This window comes from Trachurus japonicus, chromosome 10 (assembly GCF_045865225.1).
Source record: "Trachurus japonicus isolate A0001 chromosome 10, Traja_1.0".
Classification (NCBI taxonomy): Eukaryota; Metazoa; Chordata; class Actinopteri; order Carangiformes; family Carangidae; genus Trachurus; species Trachurus japonicus.
Genome location: NC_140916.1, coordinates 37,061,079 through 37,083,704, shown reverse-complemented (window position 1 = coordinate 37,083,704; position 22,626 = coordinate 37,061,079). Strand labels below are relative to the sequence as shown.

Sequence of the window (22,626 nt, the reverse complement as noted above, 5' to 3'; positions counted from 1 at the left end):
ATACGTCAGCCTGCACACGATTCACCAGCCACTGATATTGGATCCGTAATCCGTCATTCAAATGTCTGAGACACGCACACACACACAGAGCTCGGGCTCGCCCCAAACTTTGAATATCCCACCCGCTCGATAACGACCAATCAAATTTGTTTTCCTTACTCGGGTAAACTCGTGTTGCAGCTCGTGACAACTCGGCGCGACAAACGGGACAAACGGCCATTTCTGTACACCTTTAAAGAATACTAAAGTGGGCCCCTCCCCCTAACTTTTCCTTTTTTTTTTCTTAGACTACGTATGTATTATCGTTTTTTATTTAGCCTTCTTTGTTTTGATGCTAATGCAGCATTACACTGCAAAAACTCAAGTATCTTACCAAGAATATTTGTCTTATTTCTAGTCAAAATGTCATTTCTAGTCAAAACAAATCTCATTCTACTTAAAATAAGACACATCATATTAAAAGTAGCTTGTTTTTAGACACTTTTTACTTCTTTCAAGCAGATTTTCACTTGGAATAAGTAGAAAAAATCTGATGGTGGAGCAAGTTTTTCTTCCTTATTACAAGCACAAAAAACTTACTTTCACTGGCAGATTTTTATTGTGAATTTAAGTGAAAATGATCTATAAACAAGTTCATTTTTAGGTAATGAGTTAATTAGTTTTGACTAGAAATGAGACATTTGGACAAGAAATAAGACAAATATTCTTGGAAAGATGTTGAGTTTTTACAGTGTACTATGAGTATTAGTCAGGGTCTTACGCAGAATAAATCAGTCATACAAAGATTAGACTACTGGGGGTTTTTATGGGCCCCACTGGGCGCTGGGCCCCTAGAGTTATCATCACCTTTCTCCCCTACACAACGGCCCTGATCTTAAAAAGATAAATTTAAGAAAATATGTAAAAGTGGAGAAAATGGCCTCAAACCTCAGAGGGATAAACACGTCTGTATTCAGTTTTAACCAGTGATTTGGTGTTTGTGCTTAGAGTGCAGGGCCACAAACAAAAACCTTGTTTAGGGGGCCACCAACATCCTAGGGCCGGCCCTGGACACACCCAACATCCATTGCAGCAGTAACAACAACCCAAAGACTCACGAAAGTTTCAAGTTTTTTTTTTATTTGAAAGTCTTCACCATGAAGCAAAACAGCAATAAGAAACACAGCAACATTATTATTAAAAAACACAACCCATGTAAAAACTAATCACAGCCCAGTTATCACCGAAGTCCTGCTCCTCTTGTGTTTAAAACTAAGTCTTGTCCGTATGAATCATGAAAAGGAAAATACCTTTGTCCAGCCTGTCTGTCTTTATGAATGTCACACTCAGGCATGTTTAAACACCATCACCTGGTTCTCTGCTGCTACAGATCAGAGGTTTCAGAGATTAGACATGCAGATGAAGAGAGACTCCCTGAGCAGATTAATAATAATCTGGAAGATGCCTCAACATGTGGGTCAACAATGGCAAGGATTAAAGAAAACTAAACATGTGAACACGGAGCTGAACTAACAATCATCCCAGACAGACATGCAGCACCGTGAACAGTCAAACCTCGAATCCAATCAAGTAGCTGGTACCTGGAACAGAGAGGCATTCTGGGAAACAGCTGAACCACTTGAGATGTGTGTGTGTGAGGTTTTTATGTTTGTTTTTGATTTTTGATTTTTGTTTTGGGAGAGGGTCAGTCAGTCGGGAGCTACACCGAGTCGGGATCTTCTGTCTTCTGTAGTTTGTTTGGAGTTCCCATACAGTCCTCAGCCTGAGCAGGAGATAGACACACACACACACACACACACACACACAAGTTCAGTAAAGGCCTCATCATCTCCGTTACAGTTGTTATACCTAAACGGATAGTCCAACATTTTGGCAAATTGACCTATTGCCATAATCCATATAGTAGTAGGGATGTCACGATTACAAATTTTCTTGGTACGATTATTGTCAGAGAAATAATCACGGTATTAACGATTATCACGATTATTATGCATTAGGCTAATTAATTTCACAACACTATGAATGTGTAAAATCAAATATAGTCAAAATATAATTACATTACTCATTGTTTACACAAAATATTTCAAATATCTATGAATATATGACCAATTATTAACCCCCCAGGGGAAATGTTTGAAATATTCAGGTCATAAATTGTCATCTATACCAAATGTTTACATTTATTTTAATCATTTTTTGTTTTATTTTGTGTTTTTTTTTTAATACAAATGACACACTAACATTTAAATTCCTACCGATTCAATGTTACGTTAAATAAATGGACCAGTATCGGTGCATTCACCTTTATTTTTGCGCCACATCTGCCGATAAGGTTCCAACATCATCTTATTTGGGAAGTGACGGTATTTAGGAATCTTTACGATTAATTAATTGTGGCGTTTTAATACCGCGATTAATTGTGAAAACAAGTAATCGTGACATCCCTACCATATATCCCTACCAAATTGTTCCGCCGGTGAGATTTGCACTGACACAGGAAGAGCAGTGAACCGAGACACTGGGAGCTTCCGCTACAAACAAGCTTAAAATATAGACTTATTTAATTTTTTTCGGAACAATTTCTCATGTCGGGGCTTCAATACAAGAGGGACATTACAGACGAGCAGCATGGAGGTATTTGGATGTTTTTTGGTGTGTCTTTTTGGACGAAGAAAGTTTGTATCCATTGACAACCATTATATGGACAAATACTGCTGCGCGGACCCCCCCCCCCCCCGTAACTCAGAGAAGGAACGGAGGACTCTGAAATTCTCACAGCTCTTAGTCGACATGAGGGTGAGTAGATAATGAGTGAATTTTGGGTGAACTATCCCTTGAAGTATTCCCAATATAGCCCTAGGATATTAGTAAGTAACACTTTTTGCATTTAACAAATCAGAAACCCTTAGCCTATTTAAAAACCTTAATGTGTCAACTACAAAAAATATGTATGAATGTGGTTTCCTAATATTTTCAGGTTGCAAAATTCATCTAACTGCAATGAAGTTGTAACACATGCCAGGGTGATCTACCTGTTGAGCCTTAGAAAAGCTGCTGGTTGGAATAGAAAAATACAACTCAAGATTTGTACCGTGATGTGTAATGTAATTTTAATTTTTTTTTTAGAACTGATGTTATAAAAATTGGTATCGAAAAAAGTATCGTTCAGGAACCGGTATCGAAGTGAAGGTATCGGTATCGGTATCGGTATCGAAAATTTTTGATTGATACCCAGCCCTAGTCAGGAGTCTGTACAGCCATTTAAATCCTCTACAGCTCCACTCATGTCTCATGTCATGTGACTTGGTTCAACTCACCTCTAGTGAAATGCTGTGAGTGGCGACCGAGGCTGGGGCGTTCTGGGAGTCTGAGAGCGTGGGGAAGTCCAGCTCAATGTCCATTACATCATCAAGATCCAACTCCTCACTGGAGGAACAGAAGAGGACAGACAGACAGACGGCACATCAACATGACAAACTGACTCTGGACACAGCGTCACAGGTCTTTTTGGCTCCACATATGTGACCCGATCCATCAAAATGAGTCACAGTGACCCAAATTTCAAAGTTGAGATTTTGGTATCAATGGAAAGATTAGAAAATAAGCTTTAAAATGATACCCTAGTCAGAGTCATACATTTGATGGTTTTCTAGATGTGGCCATTTGAATTACGATCTCCTACTCTCTTATTCTGTTCTAAAACCTGAGAAAATAGCAGTTAAAGTTTTTGCCAGTGACTCTGGCAACTGTTCCTGTACCACGTGATTACACGCACCCTATACGGTCCCTTGTTGTCATAGAGACACCATTCAATGACCCTCGGAAAGCGGAGAATCTCACAATTCAGATGCTTTTTACAGCTCGTTTCTAACATAAACGGTTCAGAAGTTGTCATGTTTTGTTGACATTTTGTAAAACATGTGCAAGCGTGAACGTTCGGTTTAGCATCGACGCTACGCTCTGTTAGCATCGATGCTACGCTCTGTTAGCGTCGATGCTACGCTCCGTTAGCGCCGATGCTACTCGGTTTAGCATCTGTTTCTGTACCCGTCCCTTCTCGTCACAGATGCACCATTCAATGACCGTCGGAAAGCGGAGAATCCCGCGATTCAGATGCAGTTTACAGCTCGTCTCTATCATGAACGGTTCAGGAGATATTTCATGTTTTGCACCGAAGCAACACTCATTTTCAGAGGGTTTAAGTTGCAAGTCAACTTTAATCATCATTTACGTGCCTTTTCTCAATTATCTGGACTGTGAAACTTTGGGAGATTGTTTTTGAATGTCATTGCTTTGAAATTAGGGTAAAACATTTTTTTTGATTTTCTATGGGTTTTCCACGTTATCAGCTGATTATCTAAAAATAGAACGTTGAGACATCCGACTCATTTTGATGGAACGGGTCACATATCGTCTTCGCAGCTGCAAGAATTTATCAGTTAGCTGGTCCACTTGAAAAATAATCAAGCAGAAATGATTAAATTTAACTCTCATTCACGTACATGTTATCCAGCACTTTGTCCTGGCCTTCCTCGGTGGGGGGGTCCCAGGCGTGCAGTTTGACCTTCCACAGTTTGATCTGCTGATCCCATGAGCGGCGGCTGTACTTCCTGAACTTATTGGGAGTCTTTGGGTGAACGCCCGGCTGACGCATGTGTCTGGAGAAATGACAGGAGAGAAACAAGGAAAAAAAGAGCGGTTGAGAGTTTTACTCATGCACTGACTGCACACAACATGTGAATGGAAATGTGTGGCAGTACAAGGACAGAGACCTTCATTTCATTCTACAGTTGTCTTCTTCCTCTGGCCAACAGTTTCTTTCTATTATAGTGCTTCATGTTGCACGTAGCTTGTTTTAAAAATACATTTTTAGCAATACTGACAGTTGTTGTTGTTGAGGTTGCAAGACCACAGGAGCTGCACTCTGTGACTCTGCAGTAAAGGCAAGAGCAGCTGGCGACACACAGACACACATCACAGCTTGTGAAAGATGAAGCTCCTGAAGTGAAACACAGCTTCTGACTCGATTATGGCTTTTAGTCTTTGCTGCACTTTGGCTGAAGGTCATGGCTCCATTTAAAAACACACATTAAGATGTGTTGTTCAACTAAATACAGACTATATGAAACAATAAAACAAATCACCAGACACCGGCTTCAGAAAACCCATCCCACAATCGAAAAATTGAGGGACACCATTCTAGTTAGATCAGATGGAGTACATCATACAGCTCTGGAAAAAATTAAGAGACCACTTTCACAAATGTTTCTTAAAAGCATCTCTACATGTATGACAGTCATTCTTCTCTTTTCTTTTTTAAACACCAACACAAACACAACTCATTCTACTTAATGAGACTCTGATGAGGTCGTCACCTGAACCACATCTGGTTTTATAGGAAGATTATAAAAACCACTGCTGGGATTAAACATTGACATTATCCCACAAAAACTGATTTATAAACTCTTCCTGAGTTAAAATATTCTTGCTGTGTTGTTTAGGAATAAATATGAACATGTTTTCTTTGCATTATTATTATTATTCAAGGTCTGAAAAGACTTGATATTTCTATTATTTAGACTAGTTTAGTCAATAAAAGCTCTAAATGACAATATTTTTTTATTCAATTTTGGGAGAAATGTTGTCGGTAGTTGATAGAATAAAACAAAACAAAAATTAATTTAATTTTACTCAAACACATACCTATAAATAGTAAAACTGGAGACACTGGTCATTTTGGGAGTGGTCTCTTAATTTTTTCCAGAGCTGTATATAAAACGAGGGGCAACCCCAAACTATATGATAAAAGATGGTCTACATGCTCAACCTACTATGATGCAGAAATGAATTAAAATGTGGTTGTTGCAGCCGTGGTTATCCTGTTTTTCCTTTTTTTCTCTTTGTCCATTTGCTTGTTTGTTGGTTTGAAGTGTCGATGTGTATATGTAATTGCTTTGTTTTTCCTTTTTTTGTTGTTGTTTGTTTTCTCTCCTTTTTTTCTCTTGTGTACATGTGAATGTACAAACATGAGGTGACTTTGATAATAAAGTACTTAAAAAAAAAACAATAAAAACATTTGAATAGTCCTGTATGTGATGATAACAGCTCTAGGCCTGTATGCGTCAGGTGTGTGAGAACCTACTTGGGGACCTCCTTGATGTATCGGTCATAGGCCAGTGTGTTTTTGCCATAGTTGATCTGTTTCTGTCGTCGTAGCAGCACGGCCTCGTCGGTCTCCATGTTGTCTCCCTCTCTGGAGTCACAGCTGCAGCAATAACACATGTTCACCATCATTTATACACGTCCAGGAAATAACTGCATTTAGTGTCTAAAATAAGGAAGTTCTGGATTTACAATGAGAGTAAAGGGTAGTGTACAGCAGTGGTTCTCAACCTTTTGTACATCAAGGACCCTAAATTGAGACAAATTAGACCATGGACCCCCATTGGACCAAATTTAGAAGTAAACAGCAGAAATACACAAATATTTGTTCTGAGACTGAAGAACATTACTTTTTTATACTTTTAAATTAAAAGCGTGAATTTTTGGAAATATTATAGAGAAATTTCTGGGAAAAAAGTGGTCCAATTTCTCCAAAAACATTTAAACATTTCTAGGAAGAAGTGGTAAAATTTCTCATAAAAAATGTTCAAAATAGGGGCGGTGCGTGGCGCAGTGGTTATAGTGGCCACCCCATGTAGAGGCTATAGTCCTCAACGCAGGCAGCCCGGATTCGAATCCCGCGTCAGGCAGACCTATCCTGCATGTCATTCCCCCTCTCTCTGCCTCCCCCTTTCCTGTCCATCTCTACTGATCTATCAAATAAAAAAGGCAAAAAAAGCCAAAAATATACTTAAAAAATGTTCAAAATAAAAATAAAAAAGTAAAAATTTTCTAGAAAAAAGTGGTGAAATTTCTAAAACAAAAAAGTTTTTAAAAAAATCTAGAAAAAGTGCTAAAATTTCTCGTGAAAAAATGTTCAAAATAAGAAAGTAAAAATTTTCTAGAAAAAAGTGGTAAAATTTCCAAAACAAAAAAGTAAAAAAAAATAATCTAGAAAAAGTGGTAAAATAAAAATAAAAAAAACTTCTAGAAAAAAGTGGTAAATTTTCAAGAGATAAATTGGGGACCCCCTTCAGGTCTCTCAAGGACCCCTAGGGGCCCTGGACCCCACGTTGAGAACCACTGGTGTACAGCATGCTGGCCTGTGTTCACAACAGTAATATAAGTTCAACAGTCAGGGACAATGAGACGTACCTCCCCGAGGAGCCAGAGGAGGTCTTGCGCTCTCTCTGGGTGCCCTCTGCACCCAGTATCCTCCTCCTGTAACTGAACACAACGTGCACAACACAGTCAATAAAACCTGAAGGATGAGCTTTAAATAAGTCAAAAGAGTAAGTGGCCCAGTCAACGGGAGAAAGGTGCTTACCGCTGCATGTCTCTGTGAACGTCCCTCCTCAGCTCTTCGTCTTCCACCTGGCTGCCCCAGTCTGTGGTCCGACCCAGGCGAGACACCGGGCCGGCGCTCTCTGGAGTGGTGAAACTGTGGAAGACACACAAGGATAAACACCTGCTGGTCACCATCTTGTTGACCCACTGACACACAATTTGTGAGGACATTTGTTTTTTAGAGTAGAGTAGAGAATACTTTATTCATCCCTAGGAGGGAAATTCAAATTAGTCCAGTAGCTCACACGACAATGACACAAAAAACTAGAAAATTTTCTCTGGGGAAATTTTGAATGGGCCACGGACAGTAGTCGAGTTGAGGGGGGATGAGGGAAATAAAAACGATCAAAATCATCCCCCCTGAAAAAATGCCATCCCCCCTCTCCATCCCTCCCATTTTTACATTAAATGTTGGACATATAACTTGTAATTATAGGCTGTCAAATCAATTTTAACATTAATTAAAAAAATCTATTGATAGTTGATTTCATTAAAAAACATTTGCACAAATCAAGCCTATCCACTTTTCCATGTTGATAAAAGTATTAAAATGATAATTCAAGGGATATTTAGGCTATAATAGATAAAAATGTGCGATTAATTTGAGATTAATGGTGAGTTAACTATGACATTCATGAGATTAATCGGGATTAAATATTTTAATAGATTAACAGCCCTCGTTATTTCATCATTAAGAGAGTAGGCCTACGCATGTTGAATAAAAGAAGTAATAAAATCTGAGGGCACAAATAAAAAAATTCAAATAAACTTGGCTTGATTTGATTTGAGAGGATTAAGAAGTCTTATTTTTTCAGTGTTTTGTTTTGATATCGTATTTACATGAGTTTTTTTACAACTCAACTACTGGCCACGGAGCTACTGCCGGTTTTGCCACCTCTGTCAACATGGGAATCAAACCCACGATCTTAAGGTCAAGACAGAACTGATCAGACAGACACATGATCATCTTTCTATAAGCACTTTTAAAACATCAGGCCGTTCTGCTCCTCTCAGAAAATATTTGTATTGGAGTCAATGAGGAGCAGAGACAGACGTGGCCGCACTCAGAGGCTGATTCTGTAAATTCTGTAAGTCTCTCTGATATTTTGAGCACATGATGAGAGACAAAATAAGTTTGTCTTACAAATTCTGAAAAAATCATGTGTGTAGAGTGTAAATTGTGGCCGGGCCGAATGTGGAAAGAGAAAAAAATCTGGAGTTTTTCTGGGCTTTCTCCCACTCTGACACGAACATTCCGTGCAATACACACCCATTATAATCTCATAATTTCTCCAAAAATGATCATTGTCATTGATCAGGGATTGATCAAAAACTATATGACCTATCAAAACGTGGAGTAATACGACAATACACAAGACTTGTGTCTACTGTTTAAAGTTTAAATGGAGTCTCTAGGTGAAAGTATGCCTGAGCAGTAGACGTTTGTTAAACTCCCGTGGCCCGTGGCCCTGATAAAGAAAGATGGAGCAGGACCGCCGGGTGGAGCAGGGCCGCCGGGTGGAGCAGGACCACCTGCTTATGTCATAGACTTGTAGATCTATAACCATCACATGTATAAATGCAGATCTGCTTCTGTTCTTACCTGGCGTGTCTGTCGTCAGAGTGTCTGTGGCTGCCGTTCTCCCTGTGGCCGCTCTCTGACTCCCTGTTGGCCCTCAGGCTTCCATCCACCCCCCTCTTCCTGCAGTGGGACCACCGAGACGGGCCAGAGCTGCTGCAGGGAGGAAGACAGGAGAGAATGGGATTCAGACACAGAAGCAGTAAACAAACTACGTTCTGGGGCACTTTCTAGGTCTTACATGTAAATTAGTAGCAAAAGTACAGTACAGGTCAAAAGTTTGGACACACTCAATGCATTTCCTTTATTTTCATGACTATTTACATTGTAGATTCTCACTGAAATTCCACTAATGAACCCTGACAAGGCTTCACCACCTGTGAAGTGAAAACCATTTTAGTCAGGTTCACCTCTTGAAGCTCATCAAGAGAAGCCAAGTGTGTGCAAAGCAGTAATCAGAGCAAAGGGTGGCTACTTTGAAGAAACTAGAATTGGTGGAGGCAGAGATAGAGGAGGAGGAGGAGGAAGAAGAGGAAGAAGAAAAGAAGAAAGAGAAGACAAAGAAGAAAAGACCTGTTTTCAGTTATTTCACACTTTTTTGTTAATTCCACATGTGTTCATTCATAGTTTTGGTGCCTTCAGTGAGAATAAAGGAAACACATTGAATGAGAAGGTGTGTCCAAACTTTTGGCCTGTACTGTATATGTCAAAGATGTGAACATATGATCCACAATTCCATAAAAAAAAAAAAACCTTCCACTTTCAGAGAGTAGTAACCTGAGGTTGTTTTTGTAGTGGCGGGAACAGAGGAAGAAGAAAGGGAGGGGTTAACAGGTTTATACACAGTCAGTCACTATCCAGTGGCTCAGACTAGATAAGCAGTGATGCTGGTGTAAGACTGTTGACACCTCCCTGATAATTACAGCTCTGTCGTAAAAAAAGCAACCCAACTAAAACCAAAACCTCTTTTTTTAAACATGTCCTGAACAATATGTGCAACAAATTATTTTAGAAAAGGACAAAGCTTAACAATTTAAAGTCTTTTTGTTCATAATATCTCTAATTTTCATTTTGAGTGGTCCTTTTTTAATGTACTAAACTTTCATAATGACCAAGAGCTGCTCATTGTTATCTATCCAACTGACAGAGTGATGTGATGTCCCTCTCTCAGTTCTCTCATTTGGGTTCATTATGATAAAAATAAATCCTCTCTGTGTCCTGCCTGCTGTGTGAGCTGCACACTGTTCCAGGTTCGAGCCCGAGGACTTGTTGCACAAGACCTCAACACACAAGTGGACTCAGGGACTGTCTGGGTCCAGCCAAACTTCTATCAGCTGTCTATTGTTTCACACAACAGAGATTCTCCCGCCATGACCTAACGTTACTTCCGACTGCTCTGAACGGCTGTTTCTCTCTGTTAGCCACCTGTTTAGATGTGCTGACTGCCTGGCTCTTACATTGATTCATTTAACAGGCTCGCTGCAGATTTTTTAAGCAAGCATCTGGCCTTCTGTTACATGATGACAAAGCACAAAGCGAGCCGACCCCCCCGAACAATGCAATGCCCGCCTCAGAGCTACGTTACCGTTGTCAGTCCTGCTGCTTGCTAGGCTACAGGGGAAGCTAACGAAGCTAGCCTAATGCTAACCAGCGCAGGCTAACGCAGCAGCACACAACTTTAAAAGTAGTTTTTAGCAAACAGTCTCTCGTGAATAGCTGAGAAATAAGTTGGTAACAAACACATGTAAGTGATAACAGTTTGGAAACAAGACTCTGAGCGGAGCTAGCTACCAAATCCCCGGTTCGCCGGACACAGACAAAACAGCACAGCAGCAGCCGGTCGGTCGGTCAGTCAGCAGCCGGGTCAGACTGCGGGCTAACACAACCTAACACAACCTAACGTTAACCTACCTGTCCCGGTCGTGGCGTCGGCCGCTGTGAGCGTCGCGTCGTCTGCCTTCGGTCCACTCAGACATGTTCAACAGTAGGTTACTTTGTAGTTTGGGGTATGTTAGGTAGGTAGGTCGGTGCTGCTTCTCTCAGGTCAGCCGTGGGGATCGATCTATCTATCTACTGTCGCTGCCTCTCTGCCTACGAACGAACACCCGCCAAGACTGAAAGACGCGCGGCTTCTCCGAACAATCCAGCGGGTCAGGTGACCGGAGGAGGCGGGTACTTTTTTTTTTTTCTCAACTTTATTTGACAAAATCATGTACAAACAACATTTTTTTTTTTTTTTTTTTAATTTTTATTGAAAAAGTACAATAATAAACAACACTGGCATTTTTCATAGTGCATATACCATAAGTGTCAAGGGAATGCCAGATGAACATCATTCAACATTAGTGCAAGTTAACTCACAATAGGAACATACACATTAGTGCTTCAATAGAATACATTTAGAGCAGTTGAAATTAAAGTAAAATTAAAATAAACAAACAACATGGCATATATCAAAATTAACATTCCACAGGAGCAGGTGCAGTGAGGAATGCAGAATACAGACTTAAAGGCCCCATGGCATGAAAAATGTGATTTTGGTTATTTTTTGGTGCTTGGGGAGGTCTCTGGGCCACGTATATACTGTCCCATGCATCAAACTGGTCATAAACGGAGAAACACACACCGCCCATTTGTAGGAACATTCTCTTTAAGACGAGCAGATAGCACTTCCTCCTTTCTGTGATGTCACACACAAGGTAACTCCGCCCACCCTGACCAGTTTTTATTTTTCAATTTCTATGAATGCAGCTTAGGTTTCAGTTACTTGCCTGTGATTGGCCCGACCACATGCCACTCTAAAACAGTCAGCCAATCAGAGGAGAGGTTCTCATTCTCTCTTCTGATTGGCCAAATGACCTGTGCCTGTTAGAACTCCAGAAAGAGGCAACAGAAAGGGGCAATATAGACGATATTAAGCAGATCACAGGTACTCAAAACCAATGATACATCTTGTTAGGGATATCAGCAGGTAAATAAACCCAGAGAAAAGTGCACAGCATGGGGCCTTTAAAGCAGAAGTAAGTGATATATTTGTGTTAATATAAGTCTTAAATAGTTGTATCTTCCGACAGCAATCACTTCTATAGAGTGTTTGGTCTGAAACACGGGTCTGTCAGTCACTCTGCTCTGCTCTGAGCCCAGGAGAAAACATTTATCGTATCCTACAAGTTTTATCCAATGAGGAGAGAGAACGGCATGCAGGGCTGTGTGTGCAGCCAAGGGACGCCGTGAATGTGGCGACGTAGGGACGAGGACTGTTATGGTGCGTTCAAGGAAACTCGTAACTCGTGTTTTTCCGACCGTGAAGTGGTACCAGTTCGATCTGGTACGAGTTCACGGGTCAGAAGTTACGAGTGGCCGTTATAGTGACTTTCACCGGTAAAACAGGTCGGAGAAACACGAGTGGGTTGCCTGGAACGCTACAAAGTCGTAAGTTGTGACTTGAAGCTGTAATTTACGGTTTCAAAAGCCTGCCTGGAACGCAGCATTAGCCAAAACGACCGGATCACTTACTTCTGCTTTAATGTAATACATCCATGGAGCAGGTGCATTGAGGTCAAAGAGATTTAATTTAAAATGCTTCATAGATTTTACCCAACTAATCATTATATACAAAGGCTTAAGAAGGACATTGATGTGAACTGTACCCACTGTGTCTCTGTCAACGAACGAACCTTGGTTCATTTATTTTGGTCTGGCCCACACACCAGACAACTTTGGAGCAGACTGGCACGCTTTATCAGTGATCATATTCACCCCCAGTTTAATTTATGCTGGAAAAATGTTTTGTTTGGCTACACTGAATATGATAAAAAACAAAATTCTCAGTTTTATATGATTAATTTGTTAATTATTTTATCCAAATTTTATATAGGCTACTTAAGTCTAAATTTTCTGGTAAGAAGCAGAAGCCAAACTTCTTGGAACTGTCTGCATATGTTGGTCAATATATCTCCTCCCTCTGTGATTGTGAGAATAAAAAAGCTGTTAAAACGTATGATCTTTGTAAGCTTTACAAAATATTTATTTAAGTTTATGTTTTTTCTGTCTTGCTGTCATCCCCTGGCGTATTTATGATTGTTTGGTTGTGTATTAATGTTGTATACACTTATTTCATCTAACTGTATTCAGTCCTGTGTATACTCTTGTTGTCAATAAAGTTGTTAAAAGGGGTGCAGGATAAAAGTATAATTTTACTGAATTTAAAAAAAAAATAGTATATAAATAATTGTTTAATAAATTTTGGTGGGTCCGAAATATGTAAATATTTACATCTGGTTACGTTGGCAACGTCGGCATGGAATGATCTCTGTGGCAACAGCATTATAACGCTGATGTCATGTGTCGACTGCTGTAACTGGCAACCAGTAAAACAGAAGGTTGGAGCGAGTTCAACACCTACTGGCCAGAAGGAATTAAACTTGTAGCTATCACCTATCACCAGAAATAAATAAATGAAATATAAAAAATTTTTTCAAATAAACTGAAAAGTTTCATTGCATGTTTACTTTTCATTATGTTAAGGGCTTTGGTGAAAGATAGAAATTCGTTATGAAACACATAGAACCTAGGTTTCACTTTCATGTATTTACACTTGTGTATGTAAAATTTCCCGAGGATGAGTATATTGTTTACCAGAAAGTCCCATTCATTATTGTCCATAACAACTCCATAGATAATGTCTTTTTGAGAAAATACACCGCATGCAAATCAACCAGGCCCGCTGGAGGAGGAGGCGGGCGGCGGAGGTTCAGGTTGACGCAAAGACGTCGCATCGAGCGCTCGTCGTACGTCAACGTCGCCGCAGCCGCCATGTTGAATATGGCGAACTGGACAGGTCGGTGAGATGCCACATTCATGTGCTGCGTGGAAATGTTCCAACCATAGACTGTATGGTGGTTTCAACCGGTCTGCAGTCGAAACCAGGTCCCAAGGAATTACCTTTCACAGGCGAGACTGAACAGTTACTTTTGATTGGTCATTATCATAGATATATACACGTAGATGCCGCGTTCGGGCTGGTCAGGCACGTCTTCACGGCCGCCATCTTGAGAAGGAGTTCCTCCTGACGAGCAGTCAACTGTCAGACCATCAGACCGGGTTTGACAGCTGTGAATCTGGCAAAATGCCAGCCGTGTGTGCCGCTTATCTATGTTCCCATGAAAGAAACGCCAAAACGAAGAAACATGGAATAACATTTCACAAGTAAGAAGTTGTTTTATATTATATATATAACTGTTATGAACTTGTTGAATTTGATGTAACGTTATCTCTTAAGATGACATAAATGAAACTTTAACGTTACTAGTGTAAAGGTGGGATCATAGGGTGGGATATGTTTGGGTGTTACATTAATAGTTTGTTATTTTGTAGCCTGTATTTGTATGTGTCCTAATTATCAGCTGTGGTAGTTGTGAGTCTGTGGTTGCCATGGTGATGAGGCCGGCGAGCAGCGGCGTAGCCATCATTTTAAAAGTGAGGGGGACAAATTCTTCAAAGGCCTATTCAGTGATTTAATCATCCTCTCGCATTCAATTGCACCTCTCCTTAGCAGCTAAAGAACCACACAAACAAACAGAACAGCACCAGGAAACCAACTTTAGCTCTTTAAAAATGATATACAAAGTCAAAATTTAAACTAAAGTTGCCAAACTCTGGTTGAGTTGACATAGAATGACCCTGAAGTGCGGGGGACATGTTCCCCGTGTACCCCGCGTGTACTCGGTCCCCGTTTCTCTGTTCCTGTGTTTTTGCCTGTTTTCTGAGCATCAAGACTCATACAATATTGTGTATGTTTTATCACAAATATATATGACATTTACATTAAAACAAACGGCTTGAAAATCGGTTGAAAATTCAGTGATAGACCTCTGCCTCTGTAGACTACAGTAAGTAGACACCATAGGCTTCCTCCTTCTGAAGATGGCGGCGGCGTTCCAATAGGCAGCAGCGTCAGAGGCGGCATCTATATCTATGACTTGAAGCAGAAGTAAGCGATCCGGTGGTTTTGGCTAACTTCCTGTCAGTTAGCAGTCCCCGCCCTCGACCCTACGCCACCGCATTCACGCGCATCCCTTGGCTGCACACACAGAGAGGACCGCCCCTTTATGCCGTTCTCTCTCCTCATTGGATAAAGGTTGTAGGATACAAGGAAAGTGTTTCAGACCAAACACTCTATAGAAGTGATTGCTGTTGGAAGATACAACTATTTAAGACTTATATTAACACAAATATTCGGCTTACTTCTGCTTTAATAGTAGGCTACTATATATATGAATTCCTGCGGTGAAACCAGCCTCCAAACAAGTCAATCATATTAAACTAAATTCCCCCGAACTAACTACTCTGATTGTTGTTAGTTAGGGTAGCTCACTTAGGCTATCTAACTTTTTGACACTTTTTTTTAACACTGTGTAGGTTTCCCAAAAACAAAGGGCGGAGAAAGCAGTGGGAAACAGCTCTCAGGAGGGAGAGGTTTTCTGCTGGTGCTTCATCTACGCTCTGCAGTGAGCATTTCAGACCGGAGGACTTTGACAGGACAGGTCAGACAGTCAGGCTCAGGGATGGAGTTGTTCCTTCTGTCTTCTGTTTCCCTGCTCATCTCCAAAGGGTAGGTGTCACGGGGCTGTAAGTTAAGGATTCGATAAGTCAGTGCAACATCATGCTGAAAATGTTTTTTCTGGCCGAATGTGAAGGAATCAATTATGACAATTTCAGTATTTTACCCTTCACTCCAGCCTGTGGCTACCAGGACGACTCAGACCTCAAAGAAGGCTCAAGACAGCCTGTCAGTGGACCGTCCACAGCCCGTCCAAAAGACCATACCCCTGCCTGTGCCCACTGTTGTGAGTACTAAGTACTAGCTATACCTCAAATAGCTGTAATAGCGGGTATATTAAAACCTCTTATCACCCCCCATCCCCTTCCACCACCTCCCTCTCTCTGTCACTCTTTCAGAGAGACTCACATTCACACCTGTGCACATTGAAACATGTCCTTGAGACACATACAAAGCGGTCATACAGTTGTGATGAGATTAATTGCCTAGTCCACACGAGCCCGGGTATTTTTGAAACCGTGAACATATGTTCCCGGTTGTATGTCCTGTCCACATGCAACCGTGCTTTTGGAACCCTGAAACCGTGTTTTTTTGAAACCGGAGTCCAGGGTGGGGTTTTGGGCCGGGGTTGGTTTCACCGGGTGCGTGTGGACACTGCAACCGTGATTGTTTTACTCGTTTACTTCATAGCTGCACACGTGCTGATGTAAACACTGCCAGCTGCAGAGGTTGTTTGCAGCGGTTTGCAGGTGAGCTCGCAAAAATGGAGGTGACAAAGTGGATTTTTATCACTTTTTATTTTTATTTTTTATTTTTTTACATCATCTAAATGCTATTTGTATAGTTTTTCGATGAGAAAAATATAACGAAACGGTCGTCAGGGCGATCCTCTTGTCAGCTCCAAACTCACCCTCAATCACAGACCACAGCTGGTTTTCCACACAGCATCATTTACAGTAACAAGTGACGCTACAGATCAGCTGTTTTTAAAATGACAGAACTACTACAGTAGCGCTGCAGTTTCTTATTCCCCACCTTGTTTGATTGAGAGTTTTTCGGGATGATTTTCATGAATGAACAGGCAATAGCCTATGTCCCGGGTACGACGGGAGGGGGGGTCGCGCTGCTGTCATGCAGTGATAAAAAGAGCCTATGCGGAGATGAGGAACGAGCCAAAAGCCGAAAATGTATCCGTGACGTCCGCGGTCGATATAAAGTGGATATGTTTCATTCATCCATGTTTTTTTTTTTTTTTTTAAGTATATTTTTTCGGCTTTTTGCCTTTATTTGATAGTGCACAGTAGAGATAGACAGGAAATGGGGAGGCAGAGAGAGGGGGAATGACACGCAGGAAAGGTCTGCCCGACGCGGGATTCGAACCGGGGACGCCTGCGGCGAGGACTGTAGCCTCTACATGGGACGGCCGCTCTACCCACTACGCCACGCACCGCCCCATTTCATCCATGTTTTGACAGACAACACAACAGCCATAAAGAGTTGCGCCGCACCGACAGACAGTCATGTGGCTCAGCAGCCAGGTGACGCACACAGCACAACAACACAGCACACAACAACACACAGCACAAGAGTCAAGACACAGCGAGAGTCAAGACACAGCGCAGCAACATGTGCAGGCTGCTGCAGCAGTGCACGTCAAAGGGACACCGCCGAAAATAAAATAAATAGGCTACACATTTTTATTAAATTAATTAATATTTAATTGTTGGACTTGGAGTCTGTGAAATAAAGCTATAATAACACGTAGTTTTGAAATGGTTTTTGCGCATGTTTACATCCATAAAATGACCAAAAATGAACACTATAAGCGGATTACTTGATAACGAATTATTTAAACAGCATTAGAAATGATTCCGTCCCAAGCCTTTTGATCCAAGCGGTTTCCACTGTATTTTGATTGGTTAAAACAGCCTTCCACACGTGCATTGCGTCACTTGGTAGCGGATTTCACGGTTGCGTGTGTACGGAGTGTTTTTATTACACCACTGGTGTGGACGCGAAGCAAAACTCCGGTTTCAAAAATACCCGGGCTCGTGTGGACTAGGCCTAAGAATGTGGGAGAGTTGACAGCACATTGTACGAGCAAATATATATATATATAAACATGACTTTCTATCCTTGGTTTCCTATTAGGACCACTCCTATGCACTGCCTTCATCACCGGATGAGCTGAAGGCCAGACTCAGTGAAGCCTTAGCCAGGGTGGAGAGTCTGGAAAGAGAGAAGAGGAACGCAAAGGACAGAGAAAGGAGGGCAAAGAACACTGTGTGTGGTCTTATGGAGGATCTCAGGGCAAAGAAAGTTGTAAAGATATAAGTATGTATATATGTTCTTTAGTGTGATTCTTTGCACATACAGCTGTATAGATTTAAAGGGATAGTTCACCCAAAATTGAAATTTCACTCATTATCTATTCACCCTCATGTCGACTAAGGGCTGGGAGAAGTTTCAGAGTTATCCGTGAAGCCCCGGAATGCGAAATTGTCCCAAAGAAAATTAAATAAGTCTATATTTCAAGCTTGTTTTGTAGCGGAAGCTTCTCGAAGCTCCTCTTCCTGGTTCGTCAAATTTGGACGAACTGAGAAGAGGACAGACCACCGGGAAGAGGAGCTTCCGCTACAAAACAAGCTTGAAATATAGACTTATTTAATTTTTTTCGGGACAATTTTGCATTTCGGGGCTTCAATACAAGACGGACATTACATACGAGCAGCATGGAGGTATTTGGATGTTTTTTGGTGTGTCTTTTTGTTACTAAGACAGTTGGTATCCATTTGCAACCGTTATATGGACATGCACTGCTACGCCGAGACCCCCTGTAACTCAGAGAAGCCACGGAGGACTCTGAAACTTCTCCCAGCCCTTAGTCCACATGAGGGGGAGGAGATCATGAGGGAAATTTCAATTTTGGGTGAACTATCCCTTTAAGTATGTATATATATATGTTCCTCAGTGTGATTATTTGTACATACACCTGTGTATACTGTAAGTATGTATATAGTCCCACAGCCTTGTTCTGCCTGAGGTTTCCTCCTGTTGAAGTGGAGTTTATCCTTGTTCCTGCTCATGTGGGAATGTTGGGTCTCTTTAAAGTTTAAACTAAATAAACGAGTACTGCGACCTGCAATTTGTAAAAGCCAGCCAGCCAATTGCAGTGTCTTATTTTCACTTGGATACTTTGTTCAGTTTTCAAAGCTGCTCGAAACGATGCTCCAATAAATACATTAGAAATTGTTTACAGCCACCAGGGCAATTCTTCAAAAATTCTTTCTACGGTGACATTGACTGGAGCAAAGCGTGGTCAGTTGGTGAAGGGTTTTGTATTGGCAACAAGGTAAAAGAAGTGTCCTTTAAAATAATGCATAATATTTATCCAGCAAAAAAGACTTTGGAAAGATTTAAAATTGATATGGATTTTCTTTGTGTTTTTTGTGGACGAGAAAACGAAACAATACAGCACCTTCTCTACAAATGTATGTACTCTAAAATATTCTGGACTGATATTCAACACTACATAAGAAGAACAACCGGACAAACGATCATTCTACAAGAAAAGGACATTTTCTTTTTTTTTTTTAAACAATAAGATGGACAAAGATACAACATTTTTTATACAACTGGGACTGCTCATGGACAAATTTCATATCCACAAAAAAAATGGACAGAATCCAAACCCAGCCTGGAACAGTTTACCCAAGAAATTCACCAATATGCAACAACAATAAAGGACATTGAAAATAAAAAAGCCATGAAAACGAACTGTATTCTTGAGAGATTAAATATAGCCCCTCTTTAAGAACGATCTATTTGAATGATGGAAATCATTAATTTTCTGGCAATGTTTATGTTCTTTATATGTTTTTTTTTCTCTCTCTCTTTTCCATTTATTGTATTTCCCCCATGTTTCCCCTAGTTTGTTGTGTATGTAATGTATGTCTATGGTATATTTTTTTGTTCTAAGTGCTTAAATGATGCTGTCATGCCTACTTCATCTAAATGAAGCCCAAAACAGAAAAAAAGATTTGAAGTAGGCGGCAGCACCAGCTCACCTCTGTCATAGCAGGCGCTGTCCAATCCAGACAAACTGCATCTGATCTGTCCTTTATTTGAAAATGATGCGTTTTTCTTTTGTAATGAACGTGACTGTGACAGACATGAACTCTCTGTTTACTCACACAAACTTCTGTTGTTCCAAGATCATGTTCAGCATAACACAAGCTGACAGTGTTGACACTTGAAATAAATCTCAGTAATATGTAAACATGGAGGGTGTCAGGGTGATGGGGGCCAGTTAGAAGTTGTATCTCTTTCTTTTATTTAGAACCACAGACCTGACCATAAGAGAGTATTCTGACTCAGAAACTTTGTCAGATTAGGATGTAGGCTACAAGATATTACCATGTGGTATAACAATAGTCTATGTAAAAGAAAAAAAAAGAACAAAAACAAAAACATTTGAAATTGGAGCAATTATATATAGCCTAAGCCTTTTGAAATGTATGTCTATGTATAATTGTACTGTAGACATGCATGTCACACTCATGTATTCCTATAGCCTGTGGATATGCAGAGATGGACAGAGTACTCGACCCCAGTACTTGAGTAAGAGTACAAGTACTACTGGTCAAAATTTACGCCGTTACAAGTAAAAGTAGCTCAGTTGACATGTTACTGGAGTAAGAATAAAAAAAGTACTTGCTTTTAAAGGTACTTAAGTATCCAAAAGTAGTTACATGCTTTTAAATTTAAGAGCAATGTAGGCCAAATGTCTTATTTTTCACATCAATGAATTACTATAATTTTTTCTAAGTGAATTTAAGGACCTTAAAGTAGCACTATCGCAAATTTCGGCCACTAGATGCGGCCAGTGGTGCAGCCAAAGACGGTTTTGCAGCGTATCGGATATAAACATCCTCATTCTCTCTACATAGCGTGGTGTTCAGAAGGTGGGGCTAAGCGCCGCGCCGTGGCTTGTCTCATAACAAAATGGAATTCTGCATTTGCTCCACAGGCACTACACCATTGCCTATATTTTATGTACATATAGTTATAGCTCCCCTGGACCTATTCATTGCATATTTCAGTTTTTTGTATTGCTATTACTGCCGTATTTGCGATAATGCTACTTTAACTCTTGTTAGTGAGAATGAACTCTTTGAAAGCAGCTGCACTGATGTGCTGCTTTTAGGGGTTAGGGTTTCCTTCTTTGACAAACACAGCTTGTGTCCAATAGGATTTTAGAGAAAAAAAAAGAGCAGACCTGAAAGTAACGAGTACTTTTCAGCCTTCCTAGAAATAAACTTGAGTAAAAGTAAAAAGTATTTGTCTTGGAAATGTATTCAAGTAAGAGTAATAAGTACCAAAGAAATCTAATACTCAAGTAAAGTACAACTCCTCTGGATATGTACTTAAGTACTACAGTACTCAAGTAAATTTACTCTGTTACTGTCCACCACTGTGGATATGTTATGAACTTGCAGAGCAGCGTGTACGTGGTAACGGCGCGAGACTCCGCCTCCTCCTCCGTAACAACCGGGGACGCTGTCTCCTGATTGGCTGAGCCACATCTTGTGTTTTCCGGGGCTGGCTTGCTAACACAGTAACACAGTAACACAGTATGCTATTTTAGACCTGACAGACTGCACTGGATTAACACGTCCGTCTTAGGAAAGACCTAAGTCCGTAATAAGATTCACTTTGACAGACACGAGCTCCTCTGTGGGAGTGGGAGTGGACGTCACCTCACTCAACTCAACACAAACACGTCGTCGTGGTCTGAACTGTCGTTTCCCCGGACAACAGTGGCGGTTCAGAGTGAGAATATACCATTTAAAACAGATGATTGAGCCTGGGGCAAACTTCAGTGTTGTTTTTTTGTAGCAACGGCTGGATAGAGTCTTTTCCGTTGATTGACATGGGAGCTGTCCAATAGAAACCCCCAACGGCTCTGTGACGTAGCCTTATTAGCCAATCGTAAACTAGAGTGGGCGGGCCTTAACGATGTCCACCAATGCGGGAGTAAAGTTTCCTTTTGTCTCCCAGCAACCGGGGGAAACTCGACGGCGCAGGCGCAGTTTTAAACCGTTGGAGCTGAGGCAGGAGACGACATAGCTTCAGTACAGCTGTCAGACAATAACAAAACAAGGTAATATTGTATGTTTTATGGATATAGAAAGTGTTCGAGTACAGGTACATCTTTTCGAAACACACGTGCTTCTTTATTTCACTTTAGTCTTGTTATACACAGGCTGCATTTAGAGCTAAAGTAAATACTTGAAGACATTAGCTTGTTAGCTTGCTCTGTATAGATAGAGTCTGTATTGTTTTGTTTTTGTGCAGGCACCGTGTTACATTTAATAACCATCGCTTACAATTGTGTGCAAAAACCTTTTGACTTTGTGAAATGTAGTAAATACAAGTCCTGCAGCAAACAGACATTTAAGGTCTTTCTTCAAGCGAAATGCTCTGTGTATGTGAACAACATATTCATTTGTCCAAAATGTTGGGCACTAGGGATGTCATGATTACTTGTTTTCACAATTAATCTCGGTATTAAACGCCACAATTAATTAATCGTAAAGATTCCTAAATACCGTACCCAAATAAGATGATGTTGGAACCTTATCGGCAGATGTGCGCAAAAATAAAGGTGAATGCACCGATACTGGTCCATTAACACGTAACATTGATTGAATCGGTAGGAACTTAAATGTTTGTGTGTCATTTGTATTAAAAAAAAAACACAAAATAAAACAAAAAATGATTAAAATAAATGTAAACATTTGGTATAGATGACAATTTATGACCTGAATATTTCAAACATTTCCCCTGGGGGGTTAATAGTTGGTCATATATTCATAGATATTTGAAATATTTTGTGTAAACAATGAGTAATGTAATTATATTTTGACTATATTTGATTTTACACATTCATAGTGTTGTGAAATTAATTAGCCTAATGCATAATAATCGTGATAATCGTAATACCGTGATTATTTCTCTGACAATAATCGTACCA

At 40.5% G+C, this 22,626-nt stretch overlaps 2 protein-coding genes across 2 annotated transcripts; one reads left to right on the top strand and one right to left on the bottom strand.

Moving 5' to 3' along the window:
* Positions 1-1,576: 1,576 nt before the first annotated feature.
* On the bottom strand, positions 1,577-11,004 carry slbp (stem-loop histone mRNA binding protein). The gene is made up of 8 exons (XM_085788662.1): positions 10,940-11,004; positions 9,053-9,184; positions 7,430-7,543; positions 7,258-7,323; positions 6,143-6,265; positions 4,503-4,658; positions 3,318-3,426; positions 1,577-1,762 (listed from the first exon to the last, which is right to left on the bottom strand). The coding sequence occupies exons 1-8, from the start codon at positions 11,002-11,004 to the stop codon at positions 1,700-1,702; spliced, it is 828 nt and encodes a 275-aa protein (XP_085644788.1). The 3' UTR covers positions 1,577-1,699.
* Positions 11,005-13,782: 2,778 nt separating this feature from the next.
* On the top strand, positions 13,783-17,938 carry LOC146980372 (THAP domain-containing protein 2-like). Its single transcript, XM_085788598.1, has 4 exons — positions 13,783-14,236; positions 15,449-15,641; positions 15,769-15,876; positions 17,742-17,938. The coding sequence occupies exons 1-4, from the start codon at positions 14,157-14,159 to the stop codon at positions 17,922-17,924; spliced, it is 564 nt and encodes a 187-aa protein (XP_085644724.1). The 5' UTR covers positions 13,783-14,156; the 3' UTR covers positions 17,925-17,938.
* Positions 17,939-22,626: the final 4,688 nt, after the last annotated feature.